This window comes from Peromyscus californicus, unplaced genomic scaffold, assembly GCF_007827085.1.
Source record: "Peromyscus californicus insignis strain IS unplaced genomic scaffold, ASM782708v3 Scaffold_7__1_contigs__length_154581171, whole genome shotgun sequence".
Classification (NCBI taxonomy): Eukaryota; Metazoa; Chordata; class Mammalia; order Rodentia; family Cricetidae; genus Peromyscus; species Peromyscus californicus.
Window position 1 is genome coordinate 102,093,662 of NW_026294595.1, and position 27,909 is coordinate 102,121,570.

Below are 27,909 nucleotides of genomic sequence, written 5' to 3' on the forward strand. Positions count from 1 at the left end.
CTCAAGGCTCAGGGAACAGCAGAGAGGACAGAAAAGTTCTAAGAGGCAGAGGAAGGGGAGGAGTGCTGTGACATGCTGTCTTCTGGGTGTGACATGGCTTTTGTGCTCAAGAACTCACTGCAGCTGTGGTTAAGACCTAAACAAGAGCCAGCCAACAAGATCAGTCAACATTCCGTCAGGCAGCATGAACTGAACTCAGTGTGCTAAGGAGGACCGGGGCGTGAGGGTGGGCAGGGCATGTGTTAGGAGTGGAAGGGAGGAGTTGGGGATGGAGGTGATCATGATACATCGTATACATGTGTGAAATTGTCAAAGAATAATTAAAAGATTAAGAAAAGAAACTGCAAAGTTTCACAGACCCAGGATAGAAAGCGTGAGAGTTACGTCAGAACCATCCTCATGGTCTTTAATCCAGGTTTCTATGGTTACAGCAATTTGCAATAAAAAGAGAGAGGAAGATTGTATGAAAGTTTCTTTTAATGATTAAAAATCTGAAACATTGAGAAATCCTTGGGAAATTCATCTTAGTTGCCTGACTTCCTTCCTTCCTTCCTTCCTTCCTTCCTTCCTTCCTTCCTTCCTTCCTTCCTTTCTCCTTCCCTCCCTCCTGTCAAAAAGTGATCCTCATTCATGTTGGGCTGCTGGTTAGTATAATGTTATAGTGCAGTTTTGTTGAAAATGTAAAACTTTCCAGTCAACACTGTTTCAAATTTTGTTAAACATTATAATGAACTTCATATCATCTCCTAGTTTATATTTTAAATTTTAAAAATAAATCCCAACCTAATCTTTTCCTTATGTTTTACTATGAAATTTTGGCTGTGTAAAGTGGAAAAACTGGCAAATTTGGGTACCAGTGATGCTGGGATAGCAAATGTTCTCCTGGACGTGCCATTAAGACCCAATGTGAAGCTGAGGGTGAGATTCAGCAGTAGAGTGTTTGCCCAGCATGCACAGGCCCTGGGTTCCATACTCAGAACCAAGGTAGAAAAATTCCCAAATCCAATTTAATTGTGGCGCTCATCTCCTACTGTGTCTGGGGCTCGACTCTACACTATCACTCATTTCTATAAGCCGTGGGGTCAAGGTGAGATCTCCTAGGGGGAATCTGACTTTCCAGATTCTCCACATCCTTCCTTATCATATTTTCTCCTTTCAGGTCAGATGTCCCTAACCTGGAATATGGCAGCCACAAGTAGTCATTGCCTGTCTCTTCACGCTGCAGTCTGGTCCCTTTTCTCCCCCAAGGAGTGGTCAGAAGATGTGTCCACACACCTTGAGAGACCACAGACACCCAGACAGAGCATTTTAGATCAGCCTTATGAAGAGAGGGAAGAAATGCCCATAGCTAGTTTTCTCAAGACTTGAGAAAATTCTAATTGAGCAGACTACTGTGTCTTGAAAGAAAAAGGTGGAGCACCCTAGGATCTCCCTACAAGGGAGCTGCTATCCTGGTGGACATTGTTGTGATGGTGGGGTCCTCAGTGAGTCAAGCTGGGGAAGAGTGGCCCAGCATGCACATCTGAAATGTCCCTTGAGAGTCAGGTTAAGTCAAAGGATTCTGCAGGAAGAAGTTGACTGGAAGGTGTCCCTGATCCCAGAGAATGAAAAACAACCTCTCTACCCCCATACCTTTGAAGCAAGATATAAAGGCATTTAATAAAGTATTTCAGAGGGGCTCATCATCCACCATGAACATCTGGAGACCTCTGTTGGGTGAATTTCAGTCCCTGTGACATTCAGACTATCCACAAAGACTAAGACATGCCAGGAGATGGATGAATGCTCTAAAGAGCCTGTGGGGAATTCCAAGAGGCAATTCTTAAGACATGTTCTTAGGGTCAAGGGGAAAATCGTCATTTCTTCAGATCAAAGTTCCCAGTTCCCATCCACTGTCCCTGTCAAGGGCAGAGACCCCTGGCAAGACAGCTCCTTCTTCCCTCAGCCGGAGGTTAAACACAGCAAGCCCTTAACCCTTGACAGAAGGTAAACATGACACCCAAGAGAAACAGAACATGGCTTCCTTTTGTTTTTGTTTTGTTTGCTTTTTGGCTGGTTTTCTTTCCTCCACTGTCGTATCTGTGCTCTAGGAAGTTAATGGGGGAGAAGGGCTGGTCAGTTAATGCCATCTGGGTTTCCAACTCTGGATCTTCCGTCCTATGAAGACTTCCATCTGATCAAGGAAAACACGGCATGGACCACGTAGAGCAGAGTGGCCACGTAGGCAAACACCTGGAACCAGAGGGAAGATTGTTAGTGTGAGGTCAGTGGGGTGGGGCACATGGGGCTATGAGGGCTGTCATGTGGCTCTGGAGGACAGATTCACGGTGTGTGGACTGCCACTGCTTCCTGGCACACGTGAGTGTTCCCAGATCCCCAGGTACTCTAACCTTGCTGCCTTGGTCTTGGTGTGCAAACTACACATGTCTTCCATGTCACACTAGGGTCATCTGACCTGACTGGAGACATCAAAGTTACCTCCCATAGACATCACAGCTGGGTATCAGTGACTCTGAAAAACTTCTCTCCCTACACCAGTAAGACCAAGACCGGTATTTCCAAGCTGTGACATTAGAAACTGGGCTATGACCTCATGGACGGGATGCCCGAGTTTGCTGCTCCGGTTAAGTTCCCCATGCCGCCTGTGCTTGATCAGACCCTTTATTGATTTGTTTTGTTTTTGTTTGTGTTTTTTGGGACAGGGTTTTTCTGGGTAGCCCTGGCTGTCCTGGAATTCAGGCTGGCCTTGAACTCAGACATCTGCCTGCCTCTGCCTCCCAAGTGCTGGGATTGCAGACCTTTTTATTTGAAAAACAAAATTTTGTGTGTGTGTGTGTGTGTGTGTGTGTGTGTGTGTGTGTGTGTGTGTGTGTTACTGTGTATGTTTGTGCATGAATCTTGTGTGTGTGCACGTGTGTGCATGGTACATATGTAGGCCATAGAAGGACATCAGACATTCTCCTCTTTAAGATTCTCTGCCTTTTACCTTTGAGGCAGGGTCTCTCTGTAAACCTAAAGCTTGCAGTTTTCAGCCTGGCTGATGGCTACTGAGCACTAGTGGTCCACTGAGTGCCAGGGTTTTACAGCATTTGAAGGATATCCAGCTTGGTATGTGGGTTCTGGTATCTGAACTCTGGACCTCACACTTGTACAACAAGCTCTCTTAACCACTGGGACATCTTTCCATCTCTTGGACCCTTCCTCTTAATCCTGGATTCTTCATTTTCCAGGCACAAGTGAGGCAACCAGGCTTCCTGGGAAGTAGAGAGCAAGACAGAGGAGAGGCACTTGCTTCTCTCAGCAGGAAGTGGTGCACCGAGGAGTTGATGAGGCGATACAGCCTGTCGCTTTGGCAATGAGAACATAGACCCTGGACTGTTACCTGTGACTTGTGCTCACTTGGGCTCTGTGTGTCCCCACAGAGGCTGACCTCCCTAAAGGCTTGCCTACCCAATCCAATATTTGCACCTGGTTTTGTGACCTTGAGCAAGGGGTCAAAAGTTTCCAGCTCAGGCACACCATTTAGGGTGGCCACGCTTCTGTGAGTCTTGGAAATGCTCGTAAACAGCAGCCATGGCACTCAAGCATGGGTGGACGCTCCACCCTCGCTGGCCAGAGGCGATGTGTAACCCAAGTTAGCTAGTGACAAATTTCTGAGAACTTATCTGGGGACTCCTAACTACCTAAGTCACCTGTCCCCCTCAGGTGGGACTTCAGGCCCAAGGAGAACCCTTGGCAGAAGCCCCTCAGAAGTTCTGAAAGGGACAGAGAGTAAAGATTTAGTTTGAAAATGTGATTAAGAAATGGTACTCAGTGGATATTAAAGCCCAGGACATGCTGAGACACATTTTGACCTTCAGAAACCCTTCTCTGTGAACTTCTGCCATGATTGTCCACCACAGTGAGATCTAGATGTCTCCAGAAATCTTGAGTTCCCCTCTGTCGACTTTTGTTGACCCTGGATAGTTTTCTGATGAAAAAGCTCCATTTACTGTCACTGAAGGTCACAGTGAAGAAGCTGAGCTGAAACTGGCCCTGATGAGGACCAGAGAGGGGAACACAAGGCAGCCTGGGTGCCGTGGGGGAGACTCCAAGATCAGGTGTTAATTCCTGAGTAAGGATGGTGCCACCTCCCAGGGTACCAATGCAGAGGATACTGTGAATGGAAATAGCTCTACTTTGAACCTGGTTCACATGTCACCTTATCAGTTCCAGCCCAGTGCACTTGCCAAAGGAGGACATTCTGAATTTTGATTCTAGCGCAAAAATGGCTAGGCATGTGCATGTCTATACAAGTCTAACAAGAAAACATGGGGACAGGATCAGCTTTGGAGTGGAAGAGTAGATGTGGTGAAAGGCCTACAATGGAATACTACACAGCAATGTAATAAGCAGTCTGCATCTATACCCAACCCCATGGATGATTCCTACACATAAGGTTGGGAGAGAGAAGCCAGGCATAAAAGAATGAGCCTTGCATAATTACATTTCAAGAGGCAGGCAAAACTGAACTGGGTGTTAGAAACTGGCTAGTAACAGAGGTGATGGTGATAAGGCCAGTGAGATTTCTCTCTCTCTCTCTCTCTCTCTCTCTCTCTCTCTCTCTCTCTCTCTCTCTGTCTGTCTCTCTCTTTCTCTCTCTCTGTCTCCCCCATACACATACATTAGTAGTGCTGGGGATGGAATCTGAGGCCTTGCACATTCCAGACAAATGCTCTACCACTGGCATGCACCTCAAGGCCTGTATCCTGGTTCTTTCAAACATACTGTACTGAAAATACAGCATCTGTGTTCCTGTAGGTGGGTATGCGCATGTGAGTGCAGTGCCCGTGGAAGCCAGAAGAGGGTCTGGATCTTCCAGACTTTGGGTTACAGGCACTTGTGACACACTAGATGTACGTGCTGGGAACGGCTGTGAAAGCAGCACTCTTTCTCGACTGCTGAGCCTTCCCTCCAGCCCCGTGTATCCTATTTCTTAATTATAGGAAGATTCATCTTCTGAAAATTCATCAATACATCTACCTGAACTGTGCACTTGTCTGGATGAACACTGCCTTTTGATGAAAAGTTGGGAAGTTGGGATGTAATAGAGCCAGGTAACTTTCAACCTGTTCAGTGGGCAAGAATTTTAATTCAATCCACCTAGGTTTCTCCGTCATGGACTGACTCCAACCACATCTAGTCTATAGCAAACTAGTGTTGTCCTGAAGAATTTGAGGGGAGTTGTCAAATGCTTGGACGGCTGTGAACTCAGAAGGCTTGTGGGTTAGGAAGGGGAGAGGTCTGAGGTGCTCCTCCAACAGGCAGGTGAAACAATGATTATAGATGGAGGCAGAGAGGATGGTCACCAACCTCAGGGAAGAAGTCACCATGCTGCCTGGCTATGCTGCTGTTTGGAAACTCCATATTGGAAAGTGTTCCATGACATAGGACAATTAGAGAGGGTAGTGACAGGGACCTCAAGGTGCTCAGGTTCATGAAAGCTGCTTAAGGGGAGCACACAGCTTCTCTTGCTTCTCTTGGGTTGGATAGCACCCTATAACGTTAATGCTTTGAGGAACCTTCGCCCCCACCCCACCCCCACACACTCTCCCTCTAGAAGCATGCTGTCCGACACATCCCGGTAGACTGCATTCAACCTCTTTTCCATAGGTGCAGGCTTTGTGTTAGTTCATTCCACTTTGGGGTTTGCATGATTCACAGGTCAGTTTCTAGAAACCTGAGAAGTACTATTTCTAACTCATTTTTTTATGCCACCCATAGTTAGAAATAAGTTTTATATTGAGGACTCTGAGTAAGTGCATCAATGCGTTACTGCAAGGGTACCACTCTTCTTTCTTGAAAAGAACAAAACAAAACAAAAACCCAAAACAAAACAAAACACCTCTTTCTGAAACATGATCTCTTACTCCTTATTGTTCAGATCTAGTCCGTTAAAAAGAAAACTCATCCATTGTGTTGACTGTATGCCTCTGTGGACAACACTCAAGGAGGGTCACGAGACCCAAATGGCCAAATTCATTGCTTGGAACTGGTACTAAAAGCACGCCCAGGTGGCCAAGACCCTGACTTTGATGCTTGCCAGTCTTGGGAAAGGGTCCGGGCTGCCTCTCCATCTGTGAGATGGGTGTCACAATGTCACTGGTCCCACAGGATCATTCTGAGGGTCAAATACAATCATATCTGCCCATGCACAGCTCGTCTAGCATGAGCCCCTGTGCCCACTGGACCCTGGACCATGCAGCCCTGAGAAAATAACTAAGGGAGTCGTGGCCCATCACGTGGGGGCTTCACTGCTTCGCAAACTTGGGGGAGGTGTGACTTCATTTCAAACACGTTGCACTGTGAAAAGAGAGGTGTGGGCTGGGTGACCCTCCACGCTTGCTCTGTGTACTGCGGGTGCAGGGCTGCAGGGAACTTACCACTGCAGAGATGTTTTCATGGTATTGCTTGTAGGTGAAGCCATCGTACATTGTGATGGTGGCCAGGGCTTCTAGAACTGAGGCACTGAGGTAAAACAGGGCAGCCACACAGTGGTAGGCTGCATCCTGTGGGTGAGAAGGACGTGTCAGAGAGGAGAAGAAAGAGACACCCCAACCCAGACATGGAGACACAGTCCTTGAATTCCCTGCTTCCGCCTTCGCCCCTGACCACTCCCTTTGAACCACACCATAGCCCCCAAGTCCACCAGCTTCTCTCAGAGGATTTGATGGCTGCCAGTTAACTTTCCTTTCCCTGGGCAGGTTCCACGTTGAGTCTTTTAGTGGAAGAAGATGCAGTTTTCCCTGAGGGACTGTTTTCCCTGAGGTACTATGAAGGGAAAGTTTGGGGTGTGTGCTGGCTCCTCTTCATTATTAACTTGACACAAGATTAGAATCTTCTCAGAGAGACACCTCCAGGTGTGTCCTGGAGGAGGGTGTTTCTATAGAGGCTTAACTGAGGCTGGCTGACTCACCCTGAATATGAGTGGCACTATCCCATGGGCTGGGGTCCCAGACTGAATAAGGAAGAGGAAGCTGGCCGAGCACAGGCGTCTGCCCTTCTGCTTTCTGATTACTGGCCCATGTGATTAGCGCCTCACCTCTTCCGCAGCTAACCCTTCCCCACCAAAACAACTGTACCCACAAACTGTGAGGTATTTTTCAATAGCAACAAGAAACATAACAAATACAGGATAACGGGTAGAAACTGGTTCTGGACCCCAAGATCAATTACACATGGTTACAGCCCTGGATAGCATGTAGGCTCTTTGTCCAGTCTAGGGGGAGAGAAGCCTGGGCCATTTCCATTGTTTCCATTTCGTTGTGTTGGTCTTATTTATTTCTTTTGGCTCTTGGTATATTTCAAAGCAAAAAGGAACTGAAAACAAAGTTATGTGTGGTTGAAGTGATTTCAAAAGTTCAAGTAGAATTAGAGATCTAGCCAAGTGGCCTGAACCCACTTTTAATTAATAATAAGCAAGTTCCCCTTGTATTTATTTGAGGCCTGTCTCCTGGGCCTCAAAGCAGAACTTAGGACAAAAGAAAGAACACAGGCCATTTTTGGCATCCGAGTCTTCTGGGAAGCAAGCTTAGATGGGAGTCACCAAGGAGTCAGGCAGAAAGCGTGGTCTGGCCCCTAAGGAGCCATCAGCTTAGGCCCAGCCTCTAGGACTCTGCTTCCCAGGATGCCAACAGCCCTCCTGGATGGTAGGAGTACCTGATGGCTGTCAGGTGGGAGGATGGGGATGGGCTGCTGGTTGTGTTTGAAAAAGTCAATCGCAGATAAGAAATCAGAGCGCCCCATGAGAATCTGCAGCAAAAACATGGATCCTGCCTCTTCTTTCTGACTTCCTCAGTGCGGGAAGCCATTATTGCTAGGAAGCATCTGAACCAAGGCCAGGCCAATTCAGCTTTGGGTTGTGCTGGAAAATGTTGCCAGGAAGCTCCCATTCAGGGTTGGAAAAGTAGTCTTCCAGTGATGGGGGTCCAACACCACTCCTCTCCCCACACACAGATTCCCTGGGCCAGCACTCACCAGTGTGATCCAGGACGTCTCACCGCCATGAGTACCAATTATGTACATGACCATCAGGGAAGTGGTGGCCACGAAGCAGAACACAGACACGAACATGACCCAACCCTGGATCAAGGGAATGGGCACCAGGGAGGAGGCGATCAGGATCCAGACCAGGCCTCCGAAGATCTGCAGGGAGGAGGCAGAGAGAGCGTTGGAACAGGGACAGTAGGGCTCCAGCAGATGCACAGAAAGGGTACAAAGAGGGTGGGCATGCGCCTCAGCAAAAATATTCCTTTTATCTTCCAAGGCCGCAGGCTAGAGCTCCCATCTCACTTTTGCCGTTGCCTGCTGGCTTACTTTGATTCATTTCTTAAGTACAATTTTCATTTTTATTTAATAAACATTGTATTACCCCTGGGTATTGTCTTAAGCACCTCACAAATATTGTTAACTCAGTTAACTCCAGTAGTAGAGGTGAGGAATGGATTCATTTGCCAAATGGGGTAACTGAGGCATGTAAAGGTAAAGGAACTCATCATTGGAAGAACTTCTATTAGTTAGTATTAGCATTAGAAGGGTTACCCCTTCTTTTGAGTGTCTGTTCTCAATTGGTCTCCAAAGTCAGTGCTGGGGAGGCAGAGGTAGGAAGATAGCAAGTTCAAGGCCAGCCTAGGCTACACAGTAAGTTTTAGGCCAGCCTAAACTTCACTATGAGATCCTGTATCAAAATATCAAGGGCTGGAGATGTAGCTGAGTGGTAGAGGTCACTTGTCTAGCCACTGCAAGGCCCTGGGTTCAATCCCCAGCAACAGAAAAAAAAGACTGTAGCAAGAGATTTTTTATAGGTTATTAATGAATGAACATCCTAGCTACATTATGTTATTGACATTTTTTTTTCCAGACCCGAAGTCTTAGATCCCAACTGTAGGAACTTTTCTGACTGTCTGTATTGAAATTGGAGTGGAGAGGCCACAGGTTAGCCTTGTTTCTCAGATGGCTGAAAACCGATGTGAGAGGAGCACACTCCAGGGATAGCCAAGAGATGTCTCCAGGGTTGGAGAGTTCCCCTTCTCAGAGGGGAACAAAAGAGGTTCCAGAAGTCTCCGGGATGGTCCAGCCACACCAGCCTCACTGGGATTTTCTCTACTTCTCTCTGACTCTTTGGCTCAAGCTTCATGACCCTGTCCTAGGCAGATGAGGACGGGGCTGGGACCTGGGGGAGATGGCTCTGCAATCATAAGTCTGGAAAGCTGTGTAATTGAGCAGGACACTTCCTTCTGAGCGGCTGGGGCTGAGGGCAGGCAGCACTCCCTTGTGCTGCAGGTTGAATAGCACCTGCTTCTAGGGGGCATGAGATTACAGCACAGAGAAATGCGAAGGTCAGTCAGGTCTGTCCATCTAGTCAGTAGAGATAAGCATCAGTGTGGGATAGTTCTCTCCAAGTGCCCTTGGTCTGGGGTCTTGTCACCTTATAACCACCTGGGGTCAATCTAAGTCAGGCTACTTGTCTGCATGCTGCAAGGGAGTCCTGTACATCTCTACAGTCCTCGGCCCCCAACATAAGGGCATCTGGCTAGAGGTAAAAGGCATTTTGTCTGATCAGGTGGTTGTAGGAGTGAAGTCTGCCTTGATCGCAGAAGCTGGCTTCCTGAGGGGTTGCCATGAGAACCCATCCACCCCATCTTCCACCCAGCCATCCTCTACCCAGCCATCTTCCATCCAGGATAGTTAAATGGCTGTGCTAAACTCGAGTGACTTATGAACAAAACCACTCTGGGAGCAGCTTGGGTTGCTCATATGTGTGGAAGCACTCTTCTGTAAAATCTGTGTGGGCTCCTGTGGGCCAGAAGTGTGTATGGGTATCTCATTGGCTTGGCTTGAAGGACACTGGACGCCATAGAAGAAAGTATGCCTCTTCCAGTCCAATCCATTCTCCTGATTCCTGCCAAAGAGCTGAGCAGATCGAGACATTTCAGAATTCCCTCAGAGCACAGCCAGCAAAGGTAGACCAGGTAACGATTATGTTTTATGTTTACTGTGGCTATATCATTACTTTTAGGGCAAACAATGGCCACCTGCAAATGGCAGACTTCGAAATGGTTTTCAGTTCCTGGTCTGCAGAAGTATGGGCTGTGTTTTATGCATCTTCTATTACCTCTTTAAAATCTGTTGTCTCCCATGGAGCCGGACACAGGAATTGTGGTAAGGAGTCAAGGGCGGGGCAATGGGCGTATCAGAGTGAAATGACGCAGGGTTTGCCAAGGTCTTCCTAGACGCTAGCACTGAGCTGGCTCTGAGCTTCGGGCGCCTACCTGACTGAATCGGGCTGTGCTCTGGATTCCCCTCCCTGTCCCTGGACACACACACACACACGCACACGCACACGCACACGCACACACACACACACAGAGACAGAGAGAGAGAGACAGAGACATTAATTCCTGGTGGTCCAGACAGAACGCTTGTCCACAACTGTCTAGTGAACAAAACCCATCCTGCACCCAAGTCCAGCCTCCAGCCCCTGACAGACCTCAGGACCTGCCTCTGGGTATGTCACCTAGCAAACTGACACTTTTGAAAATTAGTTGTCCCCCCTACCCTTTGAATGGTAGAGACAGCAGTAGGTTCCACAGTGAGTAACTGGGAGAAAGTTCTCTGTTTGCCTCCCTCCCTCCCTTTCTTTCTCTCTGTTCAGTTTTTGAGACAGGGTCTCTCACTGTAGCCCAGGCTAGCCTGGGACTAAGTAGCGTCAATTGGCCCCCAACTCATGTCAATCCTCCTGTCATCACTTCCTGAGTGTTGGGATTACAGATTCAAATCATCATGGCCAGCTCTCCTTAAAACATTGTTAATGAGCCAGGTGGTGGTGACATACACCTTTAATCCCAGCACTCAGGAGGCAGGGCAGGTGGTTCTCTGTCAGTTAGAGGCCAGCCTGGTCTACAGAGTAAGTTCCAGTACAGCCAGGGCTACACAGAGAAACCCTGTCTCGAAAAACAAAAGAACAAAACAACAAACAAACAAACAAATAAAATCCACAGCAAGAAAAAATCAACCAACCAACCAACCAAACAACAAAATCATTGTTAATGAGATGCAACCCACACATAGTATAATTCAGGCGCTGAAGACCATGCTTCAAAGGTGTTTAATAGACTTACACATACAAACTACCATCACCAAAGCCAGCTTTAGATCACTTTCATAAACTCAAAACTCTATAATCATTAGCCAGTTATGATCATATTTAGCATAATTAGATTTCAAGGTGAGTACTTCTCTTCCATGGGTACCTCTGGAAAACAGCTGTACTACCACAGTCCCCATCAGTTCCTTGTGAGGTACCACTGACTCCTAGGATGAGTTGGCTGTGGTGATGATGGTGTGCCTCTGTGAACTTATCAAAGACCATCGGGCTTTATTAAACACCTGGGGCATTCCTCGTCAGCCTCCTGTCTGTGCTACACCTCAGACTGGGGGCAGAGAACTTCGAAGACGTCATCACAAGCCCTGGCATTTGCCCTCCTGTCTGGCAGTAGGTCTTCCCTATACCCCTCAAGGCTGTATTGTTCCGGGATGGAGCCCGGATGGGAGTGGGGAGGAATCTGTGAGGGTGGCTGAGTAGGGTCAGAGGGAATATGAGGAGGTGGCTTAAAGGCTCACAGCCCCACTGAGAAGGCAAGCAGGATGAGGAGAGAACGTGAGGGGAACAGGGCCAAGGAGAGAGTGTATTTCCAGAAGGTGCCTATGAAAGGGCTTCTCCACTTTGGAGAGCGGCCCTTTGTTCACGTCAGTTCCAAGCTCCTCATTGACAGCTGCAACCTCTGTGGGGCATAAAGGCTTCCACATCCATGGATTTAACCAATTACAGATTAAAAAATGTTTGGAAAATTCAGCCATGGTGGTGGATACCTGTAACGCCAGCACTCAGGAGGCTGAGGAAGGCTTATGAGTTTGAGGCCAGACTGAACTACTGAGTGAGACCCTGTCTTACAAATTACAATGAAAATATCTGGGGAAAAACAGAACAAAACAAAACAACCTGAATCTGAACTGGACGCAGCTCAGGCTACTTTTTCTGGCCTAAATGAAGGCTAAAAGAAGGCTCTGAGGAGGTGAGGTAGCTGGCCTAGGGTATGGCTTCAGTGGTGCCTTGGAGGGGAAGGTGGACTCAGCTGGTTACAACTGGTTCTCTGGAGGGAGACAGAGAGTATGTCACAAGAAGGGATGCTGTAGCACTTTTCAGGGCTCCGGAGGGTGGGGAAGCCAGACACCATGTGGGAGAAGGGGGTGGCAGAAGCCTGGCTGGAGGAAGGGTGAGCCGTGGAGACCTGATATTCAGCATGAATCATGGGGGCCCAAGCCTGTTTGCACCCCACTCCACCTTCAGGCTGTACAGAGGGCAAACAGAGAGAAAGCACAGCACCCACGCCCGGGAGATAAGGCACCCTGGGCAGTGAGCAATCCTCTCAGGCCTGGCTTCAGGACCCCACCAGCCAAATATTTGTCAAGAGCAGCGGGGTAGGTGAGGGTTCAAGAGCATTTCCCTTTGTCATGAAAACTCTAGATGTCTTTCAGCTTTCTGTCTTCAGACACAGAGGTGATTATTAAAAAAAAAAAGAAAACATTATATAACCAGGCGGAGGTGTAGTCCTGGTGTCTGCTCACGTGAAAGCCAGGCTCCCCCATTACCACCTCTATTCCATCATAGCAGAGGCAGAGGAGCTGCCAACAGTGGTCTCAAGTAAAGCTCTCCAGGTTGCTGACCTGGGAGTTACATGGATTGACCATCCCTCTGGGTCCCAGCGCTCCAAGCTGGAAAGTGGGGATAGAACCTGGGTTGATGCTCTAGCCATCAAATGAGCTAGGATACCTTTAAAAATCAAACAACATCCCGGCCTAGGTCCAGGGTCAGAATCAACTGGAGAGAGGCAGAACTGTGGGACAGGAAACAGAGAACCCGGGCCCTTTGCCAAAGGCTGGAAACATGTTTTCATAACATGAGGCTTCAGGTGGTATTCTGCATGTTCCTCACATAGCAGAAGAGGAACCAGTCATGACTCAGGGTCCTGTGGGCTTTCCAACAAGAACTCTGTTCTTGGTCCTGTCTGGCCTCTTGATGCAAAATATCACTGGGAACATCCTTTTTCTGTCTTCATGCTTCCATCCCTGTCTTGCTTTATGCACGAGACCAGCTCATCGCTGGGTGTCCTCTAAGCACCAGGACACAGCGTCACTGAGTGTGAGTGAAGGGCTGTGCCTGTGAAGGGAATGCTGGCCTGGGAACTGCCTGGTGTTGGGTGCCAAGAGAAGAGCTGAAGGGATAATGTTCAGAAGGCAACAACGTGTTTCCAAAGGTTTAAAAAGGGTTCCTATCCATGGTTTACTCAACCAAATGGTCTTCGTGAAAAATGGTCTCCTCAGGAGATAGCCTCTGGGGGAGCTTTCATCTGAACCCCAAGAAGATCCCCACTGTTTGGTTTTTCTTTACTACTAGTGTGTGTGTGTGTGTGTGTGTGTGTGTGTGTGTGTGTGACTGCGAATTCAGTGGTCAAAGGGCAACTTTTGAGAATTGGTTCTTCTCTTCCATCATGGGGTCTGGAGATTGAACCCCAGTGGTGAGGCTTAGGTGGTAAGAACTTTAGACTGAGCCATCCCGCTGGCCTTCTGCTCTGTCTTACGAGTCACCTGTAGGAAGCAGACCAGAGTGGGCAAGGGTCCAGACTTTAGGCTAGAGCTCCCGAGTTTGAATTGTAGCTCTGTCACATACCAGCTAGGCCACCTGGTGCCCCTGGGTGAGTTACTTAGCCTTTCTGTTCCTTTGTCTGGGAACTGGTGATCACCACATCTATGAAGAGTCAGCGTCAGTGGAAATCTCCTGTTGTGGAGTAGAGCAGCCTCACCTACGCCCACATCAGAATCCCAAAGGCTGTGATTTCACTGTGTGTAACTGCTCCCTTGAAAACTTGATGGGAGCTGGAGTTAAATAATTAATCCATTACGATTTGTTTTGTCTTGTTTTGAGACACGGTCTGGATATGTAGGCCAGGCTGGCTTCTGCTGCGATTGAAGTCTGGGATTACTGGAGCTGGTAGTCACCTCAAGAACTGGGAGTGTAGTTCAGTTGATAGTGCTCGCCTAAAGGGCATGAAGCCTTGGGTTCCACCCTAGCCCCGCATGGACTGTGCCTGGTGGTACACACCTGTAATCCCAGCACTGTAAGGAGGACCAGGAGCCCAAGGTCATCCTCAGTTACATAATTGTTTTAGGCTGGCCTGTGATACATGAGATCTTGTAAAAAAAAATAAAATAAAATAAAACAACAAAAAACCTAAGTGACTGTATAAACATTAAAAAACAGCATGGTGTCCTCGAAACTGAAAGTTATATAAAATGTGTCTGCCTAAGGAAATGTAGTGGGTATGAAGATGTGAAGGCCGTCTTTCTAACAATGAGCTCACTTGTAAAGGAAGAAAGGAATTCTCCAGGACATTCCTGAGATTCAGCTGGAGTTTCTATCATTGTGGAGCTGAAAGAGCGTTTCATCCCAGTTGGTCCACTGTAGGGATTGGGTGACTAAAGCTAATGTCAAGGATTTGTTCAAATTCTCTAATTGTTTTCCTGGAGCACTACTATATGCTGTCAGGGTCCCCACAGCAGAATGTCTACCAGGGAAACATGCCAAGATAGGAACCAAAGAGTATGCCACCCACATGCAATCCCCCCACCCTCAAGTCAGGCATCAGGGCTCCCAACAGCTAGCTCCCTTATGGGTAAATGGGGCCAGGAGTTTGTGTTTTGACTTCTTGGGAAGTCAAGGAAATGGGCCACAGAACCTAGGCTGTGCACCAAATACTAGGCTGCCCTTTATCCCCTGGGAGGGACCAAGCAGATAGCCTCATCAGCCGAGAGGTGCCAGTTGGCACGCCCCAGGCTTCTGGGAGGGCTGCCAGGCTCCATACCCATGAATGCTGTCCTGAGGCCACCAGGAACGGCAGCCCCAACTCTCTACTGGCCATGTGCACGCACTCTCTCAGTAGCCAAGAATTATGTCAGCAGTGGGTGGACTGGCAAGTTTGGTGTCAACTGGACACAAGCTGAGTCATTGGACAGCAGGGAACCCCAACTGAAAAAATGCCTCCATAAGGTCTGGCTGCAGGCAGGCAAGCCTACGGGGCATTTTTAAAATTAGTGATTGATTGTGCATGGGGACACCCCTGGGCTGGCTGTCCTGGACGCTATAAGCCAAGAGGAACAAGCCAGTAAGCAGCACTCCTCCATGGTCTCTGCGTCAGCCCCTGCCTCCAGGTTTCTTCCCGGTTTGAGTTCCTGCCTTGGCTTCCCTCAGTGGACTGTGGTGTGGCATATATAAGCCAAACAAGTCCTTTCATGGTGTTTCATCACAGCCATAGTAAACCTAACTAACAAACCAGATTTTTATGTATGATGGTGACTTGAACAGTATAATCACTGTGTTCTCCAGCAGGTGGTACCTTTCTAAGGATGAACTGGCTAAAAGAATCATTTTGTGAGTCAAGTCAGGGGACATTCTTGTTCTGTGTGTGCATGTATGTTTGTATGTATATATGTATGTATGTATATATATATGCACATGTATAGAAGTGTATCTGTGCCTTATGTATATCCACATAAGTTCATGTGTATGTGTGCATGTGTGAATGTGTGTTTGTGTGCATGCATGCACAAACCTGGGCACACACTTGCATAGCATGTGCTCTTATGTAGAGAAGCAGATTAAAGATGAGCTACTGGTAAGGAGAGAGATGGCACCAAAGTGCCTGGGTGGTCAGGAGGACACAGAGGATCAGGTCTTGGGAGAAGGATTTGGAGGGCAGGGAGGGGGGTCAGGGCAACACCTTTGGCTACTAAACACTGCAGCCTTCCCAAGGTTCCTTGGCTTTGCCTTTGAAAAGTAAGTTTGGAGGGAGCCTGAGCCCCCCTTGCTTGTTCTGAGGGATGAGGCTCAGAGAGTAGAAGCAAACAATCCGGGAAGTTCTCTAGTTAACTCAGCTCCGGAGTCCAAGGGCGGCCTTTCTTCACTCTTCCAATTGCTCTCTCATTCTCGGAACAGGCACCGAGGGTGACCTTGTCAGTACTGTGGCAGGCACACCCAGGGAGCCAGGCCTATTCACAGGCACACACCAGGGAATGTGGATGCAGCAGGGTGCTTGCCTAGCGTGAAAAAGGCCCTGTTCTGAATCCCAAACCACACACACACACACACACACACACATGCTCAGGAGTGCCGAAGCCATCTCACTGTCCCTCTTGTAGTCCTGTCTCCTGTGAGAACAGTTCCGAGTCTTCCAGTGTAGACTCAGGCAGCTGGTGAAAGTCTGAGGTGATCAGAGAGACACTTCAAAGGCCAGGACAGGTAGAAGCCAGTACTTTGCACAGCAGCCCTATACTGTCCCCTCCCCTGGGGACAGGGGACAGAGGAAGGAATCAGAAGAGTCTTATGCAGGGGATCGGGCTTATTGGGAGTCTGACTTCTGGGTCTGTTAGGGTGAGCACTGGGTGTGTTAGGAGGAAGACCTGCCTCAGTTTACCTATACTAGTGGCTCTTTTCTTTTGACCCCTTTACCAGCAGGTTCCTTTACTCCAGGGAAATTCATTGTGCCCTTAACCTCCTGAGGAGGTTAGACAGTGAGTGACAGAGTCCTTCCACCTCATCTGAAGGGAAGAGCAGGATTTAGGGGACCTTAGGTCTGTTTGGCTGACTTTAGGACCTCAGCTGATATTAACAGGGGGTGGGTGGAGAGTGGGAACAGCCCCTTTGTGGTCTGCAGTCCCTCCACCCTCCAGTGTCAGGGAAGTCCTCTGTCCCTTTCCACCTGCATAGGGAAATGTGGCTTACTTAACTCCCAGCTTCCTCCCCAGTCAGGGGTGAGCTGCCAGTCCCTAAATGAATGAAAGCTCCCCTCTGACTGGCCAGTGTAGGTGAATTCCACATGCATGGTCTCATTTAGATGGAAAATTTTGTACCAGACCTACACCCACTGGCTGTGTCCAACAAGATAAACAGAAGCAAAGAGTTTCTGTTAAAAAAAAAAAAAATACCAGGCAAGCCACCTGTAAAAGACAAAAGTCCTTGGAGGCACTAGACCAGAACAGAGTGGCTTTAACTCTAGAAAACAAAAGGTATTGACAGGCATCGTCAGTGGGTTGGTAACTCAGTGAGCACACAAACAAGGGGGTATCCAAAAACACCCACTGGAGTCCCAGCACACTTCCTGGGGGCCTGGGGGCACCCTTGGGACTCGGTGGCCACCGTCAGTTTCTCCTTTCACCTGCTCTTGAAGTCAAGATCATCTTGTGATCTATAAATGCTAGCCAGGTAGGAAAAGCCACCACCTCCTTCCTACCAACATTGCTGAGAACAAATCCTACTTCCAACAAGTCTTGTCGAGTGCCCAGTCTTTGAGCATGGTCTCCAGACAAGCCACGCACAGAAGCCTGAAGAACATGGCTTCAGCATCAATAAAGAGTGCTATTAGAGCGGACTTCCAGGTGAGGGAGACAGGGGAGACTGAAGGGCCACTCCTGAAAGGGGAGCATCGCCATACACCCCCACCCACTGAGCCCTGTGGCTGCTTTCAAAAGGCCTGATACCCGAGAACTGGCTTCCTCATCTTATTATGCACACCTTGTCACCCCACTCCTGCAGGACAGGACAGAAGTTTAGGGATGTGAGGGCATATTTCCGTGTGCCCTTCCCTGTACCTACGCCCTTTCCAGACAGTCTGTATACTGTCACACATTTGGGAAAGGTTGATTCCATTCCCACTGGTAATTGTCCCTATGCCTGGGGGGTGACACAGCAATTCATGTCATGCTTAGAATCCCCAAAGAAGCTTTCCCCACCCATCCTGGCAAAGGCTGGTTGAGCGTCGCCAAGAGCAGTTGGGGCAGCACCCAGTCTCCAGGACAAAAGGCAGGATGGGGTTGCCTGCCACCACACCCACTTTTCCTTAGCCGCCCCATCAAGCTGGCTGGAGGGAGTTGTTAGCTCAGTTGTTAAATCCTGATGGGAAAAGAGCCACTGGGAAGGCCCCACAGGAAGCACCTGTGCAGGACATGGTGATTGGGATACACACCAGTGTCCTTCACGGCCCTACCTGTCCTCAGGCTTCATCCTACCCTGCCAGGTCTTGAAACAGAGAAGATGGTGAAGGTTGGCTAGACCCCTCCATGCTGTCCTTTACGGGCACAGGAAAACCAGTTGATCCCAGAGCAGAGGTTAAATTATTAGCCATTTGACAATAATTGTACCTAATAGCTATCGAGTTACAACTATATCATGTTATTTTAAGAATTATGTGTATGCATTCTGTACGCGTAAGGACATTGCAGCCAATGACAGACACGCATATGAGGAGTTCTGTAAGATTTTACCACATGGTCATGTCATGACTATCTTAGCTTGTGTAAGAATACATTGTGGCCTTCACACTACACTCAAATTGCCTAATGATGCTGTGATGGTTAGCTTTGTCAACCCTGACACAACCCAGACTCACCTGGGAAGAAAGTGTCAAGAAGGGAGTGAGTGGGTTGGCCTGTAAGCTTATCTGTGGGGTTGTCTTAATTAAGTTAACCTATGTGAGAAGACCTCGGCCACTATGGGCAGCACCATACCCTAGGCAGGGTGTATTTGAGCCTGAGCACCAGCAGGCAAGCAAGTGAATGTGTGCATTCATTTCTCTCTGCTTTTGACTGTGGATATAATGGGACAAGCAAATTTGAAGTTCCTGTTTGAGTTTCCCACAGTGACGAAATGTAACTGGGATGGTGAGCTGAAAGAAATCGCTTTCCTTTCTAGGTTTCTTTTTGTTACAATATTTTTAATCACAGCAGCAAAAATGAATCCGACATTTACTCACGGATTCTCACTACGTTTACCATGAAATCAACCCTGTAGCTGGGATGGGCTTTGGCCATGGCCACGGACTATTACTACCAAGGGAGAGGAGACTAGTCCATTGGTCCTCATTGGCTCCCAACTGGATCAGGCTCTTGACAGGAAGGGAATGGCAGAGGAGATGGCTTGGGAGGCAACTCCTGTCTGCACTTCCTGTCACTGAGACAATGGTGGCAGCAACCTCTGTTCCTTCCCAGGAAAGAATAGCAAGGTCTGTGTTTACGACCCCAAAACAAAGGAAGGAACATCATCCAGGGGCAGCATGCCCTCTTTTGTGGGCACAAACCTGGTCCACCCTATTCTCTCTATCGGGTGGAGGGCATGTCATCTTTGGCTCTTCCCCGAGTGCCCACTCTTTGAAACTTGTACCTTGGCCTTCAGGGGCCTCCTTGGAAGTTGAGCCAAGAGTTTCCCAGGGACCTGCCCTGCTTCCTGCCCTCCTCTTAGCTGTGTCCCATGGCTTTTCTCCTCTGCCCAAGTATATTGATCTGTCACAACTCATAACAAGGCTTTCCTGTCATTCCACAGGCCCAAGGACCTTGGTGTGTCCCTGTGATCCACACTGGGATTGTTTTGCCCAGATAAGAGGAGAAAACTACCCACTTGTGAGGCAGTAATCACACAGAGCCTGAGGCTGTGAGGCAGGGAGTGAATTAATGACTCTGGGAAATGCCAGTGCTGGTGCCCAGCCAGAAGCCAACGGGAACTAAACCTTCCTACCAGCATGCAGAAGGACCCAAGCTTCATGATTTAGAGCGCATCACGACCTGCTGTCTGTTCCTCACTCTTGGTATTAATCTAAATCTGTGGGAAGGGGTCAGCCACACTCCCCCATGGTGCTTTGCTTTAGAGATGAGGGCGCCTTTACCACTGGCCTCATTTTCACTGACCCCATAAGAGACGGCTACTGGAGTGTTCTACTAGCGCCTTCCTCTAGGATTGCAGGTCTTGAATCGTGACAGACCCAGGGACCGATCATGTGAGTACTCAGGAGGAAGATGGAGACTGCCTGGGCTGGGGAGATCTTAACCACAGACCAGAAAGTGTTTAATTCATCAAGAGTCAACCTCTGGCTCTGTCTAGCTCAGGTCTGACCGCCTCTGGCCCAGCGCCCATTCCAGCCCTTTCTCTCAGTGATGGGTCCCGGTGCCAAAGCAAAGTGCAGGCATTCTCAGGTGAGCAGCACCGGGGTCTCTCTACTTGCCCAGCAGGTACAGGCACAAACAACCAGCTGAGAGCGGACTTTTCTCTCCCCAACCAGCATTTCATTCCGTGGGTCCTCCTTCTCCTTCCTCCTGGGGGCTCTCAGGCAGGGAAGGTGCCTTTGCTCCAAGGCAAGTTTTATAAAACGTAACTCCGTTGTGATGGTGCAGCATGATGACCCTGCCTGGCTCAGGGTTACTGACTCCTGATCAAAGCAGGCCACTGGCCCTTGAAAAACTGGAAAAGCCACTTCTCAAAGCCAAGAACACCTCTCCCCAGACCTCTATAATTCCGTCTTCAGAGGAGAGGAGGGGAGTAGAATGCTGGGGCAGAATTTGGCAGTGCTCCCCTCTAACAGCTCAGAAAGGACCCCACAACACAGGACACACACCACCACACAGCCTGGAGGAGGCCTAGTACCTTTGTCCTGTGCTGGTCAAGTAAGGCTAGCCCCACTCCCTAGGGATGCCAAGGAAATTTTTTTTCTGGAACAGAGGGTGTCCATGCCATGGACCTCTGAGAACCTCAGGACACCCAAGAACCCCACCCCTGCCTCTCACTGACAAATATCCATTATTCTATCCACTCTTAGAAAAGTCTTGAAGGGTGGCTGGCCCGGATTGCACACGGCCACACCCACTGAGTCAGTGGTCTGTGTAGGGTTTATCCTTCTTGGACATAGTAACTAAGTATATTTCTATGTAGTGGTGGTGGTGTGGCCACCAGCTACCCGGTGGCTTCGAGCTGTCCCTTCATTCCCTGATGGGAGAGGGGGGATCCGAGCCTTCCCAGGGCTGCCACGCGGGTAGAGTTACCCGCTCCTGAACACCTTTGGTGTAAGAAACAGTTCTCCATGACTGTGTAGAGAATGTGGATCTGTCTTCACTATAGGAAACGTCCCCAGAGCCCTGTGGACCCAGCGACCTAGGCAAGTGGCTCCCTCTCTGAGCCTCAGTTTCCACCTGAACCTGTAATTTCAGACTCACTCTGTGATGCTCCATCCACTGTGCTCTGACAGGCAGGCTTCTTGGTACAGTCAGAAAACTGCTGCTCATCGTCTCATGACCCAGTCATGGCTCTGTGTTGGGCTGGCTCTTCCTCAACCAGGTTTTGAAAACCTACGACCTGCCTAGTCGTTTTCAGACAATAAAAAGTTGCTTTTTATTCCGTGACTCAGAAAGCCATCATTTTAATAATTAACAGGTCCAGTTCAGTGAAGGAGTCAGTACTGCAAACCAGTTCCAGGTGGTTCTCTCATCCTGCCTCCACCCCTAAATATGACCCTGCAGGTACCAGTTGTCACCAGGGACCGGCCCCGCTTCCTTCCCCACACTGCTGAGGAGCACAGGGGGTATAAACAGTCACCTTTGGAATTCCTACTATCCTTCTTTTAAAAAGACAGACTATTACTCTGTAGCCCAGGCTGGCCTCAAATTCCTGGCTCCTGACCGATAAGATCACAGGCATGAACCATCACACCCGGCTCTCAGCGCACTCTTCTCCAGGAAGTTTGATGTCAGCCCACCTCTTGGGGAGGGGATGGAGGGGGTGATGGTGGTATTTCCAGCATGTCTGTCACAGTTTTGAAAGGACAGTAAAGGTGGGGTTCTCTCCCGGCACTTTGTGGAAGAAACTGCCTCTGTGAGGCTTGGGGCATCTAAGAATTGAAAGCATTTGTGTTAATTTCCTTCCCAAGGAATGGTGGCCTGAGTGTCATGAAGCATCTGGCTTAGAAGGGAGGGAAGGAGGAGGAGGGAGAGGTCCAGGAAGAGGAAAGAGAGGGAGAAGGAAACAGATATTATGGGGTACAAAAGGAAAAGTCTCTTACTGGGCAGGGACTTTTCTGGAGATGAGACCAGAAGCAATGTCCTGGGTTGAGGTGTTGAAGGGGAGAGCATTGAACATGTCACCCCTGGGCCCATATGGGCCTGCATCTGTCTCCCCACTGCCTGTGGCTCTCGGGCTTTTCAGAAAGATGTGGTCCCCTGCTGAGCTGGGCCTGCTTTTCACTACCCTGGAGGATCTTACAGAGATCAGGGGCTCTGGGATGGGGGCATGGAGGGTAAAGATGCCAGCCCCACCGGGAGTCACGATCCTTTTCTGTCCTCCCTTGTCTGGGGAATAGGGTAGCTCCAGCCTGTTGGCCCTGGACATCAGCATCTCCCAGGCTATTGAGAGTTCAGACATGGGAAACTGAACCCCGAGGCACCATCCACTCGAGCTACAGAACTGAAAAATAATCAGGCATTTAACACCCACAGGATGAGCAGAAAACTCACAAAGGCTGATGCTACCAAGTGTGACAAGGACGGGGGAACAATGGGGACTTTCATATGCTACTGGTGAGAGCAGAGAAGGTCCAGGTTTAGCCTGAATCTTGTGTATGCAATACAGAGGTCCTTTTAGGGAGGCAGGATCTTGGAAGACAACTGAACGGGTGTTAGTATCAAGCTTAGAGAGACTGGATGAGCTTCCTGGGAAATCTACTGTTGGGACGTGTCAATTAGAATGACCGTTTGGGACAGCAGGGTGGTGACAAATGAGAAACAGAGATGTTCATGCCCTGGGACCCTGCTGCCAAATTTCCATGCATTTAGGGAGAAATTTCCAGCAAGGATTACCAGGATGTTCCTGGCAATGTTGTCTGCAGCAGCTAAAACTAACAAACTGGAAACAGCCAAAATATCCAACAACGGAAGAATAGATTAAAAAATGGCAACAGGTATAAGTCTGAAAACTTACTGGGAGCTACAGAAGGGCACACCCAGTGTGATACGATTGTCACAAGTGTAACACCAGAAAGCAGCACCGTGCTCATAATTGTGCACACAATGGAGTCTGAAGAGTGCTGCAGTAATAAACATTTTCAGCCTTGGATCTTCCTGAGGACGGAGAATTGAGAGAGGGCAAGATAAGGGCTGGAGAGACAACATGTCAGATCACTGAGGCTCCTCAAAACCAAGAAGCAAGTAAGAGACAAAAAAATGAGAAAGTTGGGCAATAATTATATGGATGCTTGATAAAGTGTTATGTATACTTTTCTGTTCTATTTGAAATTTTCCTAATATTTTTGCTTTTTTAAAAATTGAGATGAGCTGGGCGGTGCTGGCGCACATCTTTAATCCCAGAACTTGGGAGGCAGAGGCCGGTGGATCTCTGTGAGTTTGAGGCCAGCTTGGTCTACAGAGCGAGATCCAGAATAGCCAAGATTACACAGAAACCTGTTTCAAAAAACCAAAAACCAACCAAACAAAAAACCCACCACCACCACCACCACCATCACCACCACCACCACCACCACCAAAGAAATGGAGGTGAAATTCACGTATCGATCGCAACCAGACATCTCAAGCTGACAAGGTCGATGGCACTTTGCACATTTATGGCATCCTACAACCACTGCCTCTATCTAATTAAAACACATTTCAGCACCCAAAAGGGAAACCCTACACCCATTGAGCAATTGCTCTCCAATGCCTGTTCCCTTTAGTCTCTGGCAAATCACCAGTCTGTGTTCTGTCTCCATGCTTTTCAGTTTGGGGTACTTTGTGTATATGGAATCATACAGTGTGTGATCCTTTCCATCTGCCTGCCTTCAAGGCTCATCACCTTGACAGCGTCGATGGGTACTTCCTACGTCCAGACAGTATTCCATTGTAGGGAAAGGTGACATTGTGCTTGCCAGGTCCACCTGTCCGGTGGCTCTTTCGGCTGTTTTTACCCGTTGGTTACCTTGGTGAGCACCGCTGTGGGAATGTGTGGACACACTCTCACTTGAGTTTCTGCTTTAATTCTGTGGTCGTATTCCTGGGTGTGAAATTGCTGGGCCATAAGGTAACTGTTGAAGGAACCACCAAACTGCTCTCCACATTAGCCGAACATCTTTACATTCCTAACAGCAAGAGTCACCGTTCCGCCATACCCTGGATTGTTAGGGTCCATCCAGGGAGTGGTATTGTAGAGTTTTGTTGTGGTCTTTGCTGCTGGACCTGTTTTTAAAACTAACAGCCAATCTAGTGGGTAGGAGGGGACACCTCAATGTGGCTTTGATTTCCTTTCCTTGGTGACTAACTCAGCTGAGCATCGTTTCATGGGTTCATTACCCATGTGTGTTTCTGCCTTGGAGAAATGTCTGTCCAAGCCATTGCCCACTTTATCATCGTGTTTTGGGTGTTGACTTATAATACTCCACAGTTTAAGAAAACACCCCTGGCACGGTCAGTGCCTCTTCCAGCCTTTTAATTTTCCAGCTCTCTGTCAAGACACTATTTCTTCGTATGTACAGTCTATGCTGAGGAGCACTTGAAGGACTGTGTCTGCTTTCTCCCTTCTCTCCCAAGGCATCCTGTAAACCCAGCCCTGATCCATAGAGGGAGAAAGACTCAAAGATGGCAAGTGAGACACCAAAGGCTTCTCGAGAAGGTGGCGGGTGTGGGAGGGTGGGGACAGAGAGCAACTGCTGAGGTCGAAGAGACACACTTTTAAAACAAGTGAAAGGGAGGATTCGGGTCAAGAGGGAACTCGAGAACCCCCTGCCACCACGTAGAGGATGGGGAGCACTCAGTGGGGGTGCATTTTCCCTAAACACCTAGTGCTGAGGTTTTCCACACCCACAACTCTCTTTACAGGGATGATGGGGTCCTCCTGTCCTCTCTGTAGATTTGGTTGTCCTGCCTGGCTGGGCTGTCCCTCTCCTCAGAACCAGTCTTTCTGTCATACTGAGTAATTAAAAAGTGGGTATGTGCTCTTGGAGGTTGTGGACCTGCCACCACCAGCCCCCCCTCACCCCCCCCCCCCGTGTGTGTGTGTGTGTGTGTGTGTGTGTGTGTGTGTGTGTGTGTGTGTGTGTGTGTAACCTCCCTGCCCCATCACCCCTCAGGCTGAGACATGCTCTCTTTTGGTCCGGCCCCTGTAGGTTCCTCTTTGTAAAATTCTGAAGAGTCACCCATTACTTATTCCCAGGTCCCAATATTGGGCAAACACAGGCTAAGAGATGATAAGGACAAGTACTCCCAGAGCACTCAGGGGTGCTTTCCCATATGGCCAGGTGCCTGTGTCAAATCCATTCAGTTGGCACTGCTCCAGGGCTTGCTCGGCAACCCTGATCATGGAAGGAACTCAAGGTTGGAAGGCTTGCTAACGACCTAGATGACCCTGGGCAAGTTTGACCCAGTTCTGGGTCTAGGTGCTCTCATTTGTGAGGTGTGAAGCTTGGCTCGGTGATGTGCAGGGTCTCCTACAAATATTGCTTCCATAGCCTTGGTCTTGGTTAGGCCTGGGGTGTGAAGTCACTTCAGAAACACCCAGGTTGGTTTCAACTCAACACTCATCTCAATTTCAGTGACATCCCCGGATGAGGGAGCCTACTGTCTTTGGTCCACATTCTCCCTTCCTAACCATGCGCTGTTAGAAGCCAGGATCCTGTTGTTAAAATCACCTACATTTTCTTTTCCAAGCCAATGTTCCACACAAAGGATTCTGGGCAGTGGGTGCACAGGAGATGTTGTCTCCACACCACAGAATAAACAAACACCCTCCTGCCCAGGCAAGCCTGAGAGGCCCCTGGGGACTTGAAACCAAAGGAGTTCTGAAGCCTCAGCACCTTACCAGGAGCCTACAAGAGAAAACTTTCTCCAAGCTACCGGGGCGGTTCTAGAGTATAAGGCTAGGAGAACCCAGCCCAGGTGCAGAGTCAGCTCAAGGTCAGCCAAGGGAGGCGACAGAATTCACCTCTCTCCTCCCTCCTTTCACACAGGGCTCAAGGACCACAGCCAAGCAAGCGCCAGCCTCTATTTTTCTTACTCCCTGATTAAATTTGCCACAGAGACAAACTCTTACCCCAAAACTTCAAAATGCCAGAAGAGCCTGGCTTCTTTCTGTTCCAAATCTCTGTCGGTCGCATGGAGGGGTCTTTGGTTGGCTTTGTTTACTTAAAGGGACTCTGGGTGGGGAAAACAGGCACCTTGTAAGGAAGCTGCGCTCCGATAGGAGCAGAGGTAGGGGAAGAAGTTTCTTTGCACCTGCCTGGGAGATCAATCCGCTATTTTAGAAAGGAACAAACCACCGAGAGATGGGGAGACTTTCTGGATTCGGTTCCCTCCATACTGCTCGTGGGGCCGGGGACAGCGGTGCAGAACCCTCGAGGGAGCGAGCAGCATATCCCACCCAGTCCCTTTCCCAGCGCAGGGTGCGCTACCACTCACAAACTCAAAGATGAAGAGCAAGTCAGGGAAGGTGACGAAGACCGAGAAGCCACTGGGCAGTGTGCTGCCACCCGAAGCCGCTGCGGGGGCCATGCCTGCGAGCTGGCGTCGTCGGCCTTGGGATGGGACACGCGCACCTCCGGCTCCGCGCTGACCACTCGCTTCGCTCTGCAGAGCCCAGTGGCCGCGGCGCCCTCGCGCGTGGGTTAAGAACTGAAGAGTCTGGGCCAGAGGAGGGCGGAGCTCCGGCCACCCGCCCCGCCCGGGTCCACTGCCCCAGGGACAAGGCTGAATTGCCCCGCGGGCGCCGCCCTGAAACCCAACGGGTGCTCTCTGACGGTCTGCAGGACTGGGGGCGGTTGTCTGAACTCTCCTGTCGCACCCCTGGGTGCCACCTGCCCGTGGGGAGCGGGGAGCGGGTGGAGAGGCTCTGGGGCGGCACTTCCCTGTGCTGCACTCCAGGCAAGTGACCACTATCCATCAATAACTTATCCAAAACCTCCCCACTTAGGCACCTCATCTCTTTAACTCTAACTGGGTCTCCAGTCTTCCCTAGGTGCGTTAATGTGTGCAACCTTCACATCCAGGCGTTCGGAGGACACATTCTCCGTGGCAGGCTGGGGGTTACAGGGGCGAGTGTGAGACTTGGCAGGGGAGCTATATGCCAGAAGGAGGGAAGGGGGTAGCTCCTGGAGGGCTGGCTGACAGTGGCAGTGATGATGGGACAAGTTGCAGTTGCATCCATGGGACAGACATTGCCGGGGAAGATGCCCACAATTCTAGGGATGGGGCAGACCTCCCCCATTCTGTGTCCTTTGACTGTTTCGACCGCTGTGTTGTTTGTGGGGCTTTCTTCCTTCTGTACCACAATTTTGCGCTTTATTTTTGCCTTTATTTTTAAACCAGTATCATACCTCGTTAACTGCCGTTTATAGCACACCAATACTTGCCTTCTCTTTACATACAATGGCTTCTCAACCTCCAGCTCAGGTTCTGAACTCGATCCCCTCCCACCCTACCTTTACCCCCAACCGCCACTACTGTGCATGGTCTCGTGTGTGTGTGTGTGTGTGTGTGTGTGTGTGTGTGTGTGTGTGTGTGTGTGTAGTCCCTCCCACTTTCCCTCCACACAATTCTTTTTCCTTTCCACTTCCTACAAGAAGTACACTTCTGGACTTAGTTTTCAAAAGCAAGACTCCATGCCCATCAGCTGATCAGGGCAACAGCTTATGGGAAGGGACCAGAGGTTTGAAGTGGGAAGATCCTCTGTTCTATTGTGAGCCTCTCCAGACTGTCAGCTTTGGTGACTTGGGAGTGAGTGCCTCCACCAAGTCCCAAGGTCTCCAGGTCAAGACCTCTAGACATGATGGGCTGTGAGGTTGTCAGGGCCCCTTCCCCCACGCCTTCAACCTGGACAACTTACAACTTGTTAGTCCCACTGGATCCTGAGAGTGTCTCTTCCTCCTAAGGAGATTATAGTGGAGGCAAGCCAAGCAAGCTGGGCACAGAAGGTCACCACCAGCTGCCTATAAGATGCCCCTCTAGCAAATCCAGTTGAAGCTG

General features: G+C 49.3%; 1 protein-coding gene across 1 annotated transcript; it reads right to left on the minus strand.

The window, feature by feature from the left end:
• Positions 1–459: 459 nt before the first annotated feature.
• Positions 460–26,535, minus strand: Mal (mal, T cell differentiation protein). Its single transcript, XM_052724835.1, has 4 exons — positions 26,347–26,535; positions 8,017–8,184; positions 6,423–6,548; positions 460–2,232 (listed from the first exon to the last, which is right to left on the minus strand). Exons 1-4 carry the CDS (start codon positions 26,437–26,439, stop codon positions 2,158–2,160), a joined length of 462 nt encoding a protein of 153 aa, XP_052580795.1. The 5' UTR covers positions 26,440–26,535; the 3' UTR covers positions 460–2,157.
• Between the last annotated feature and the right edge of the window lie 1,374 nt (positions 26,536–27,909).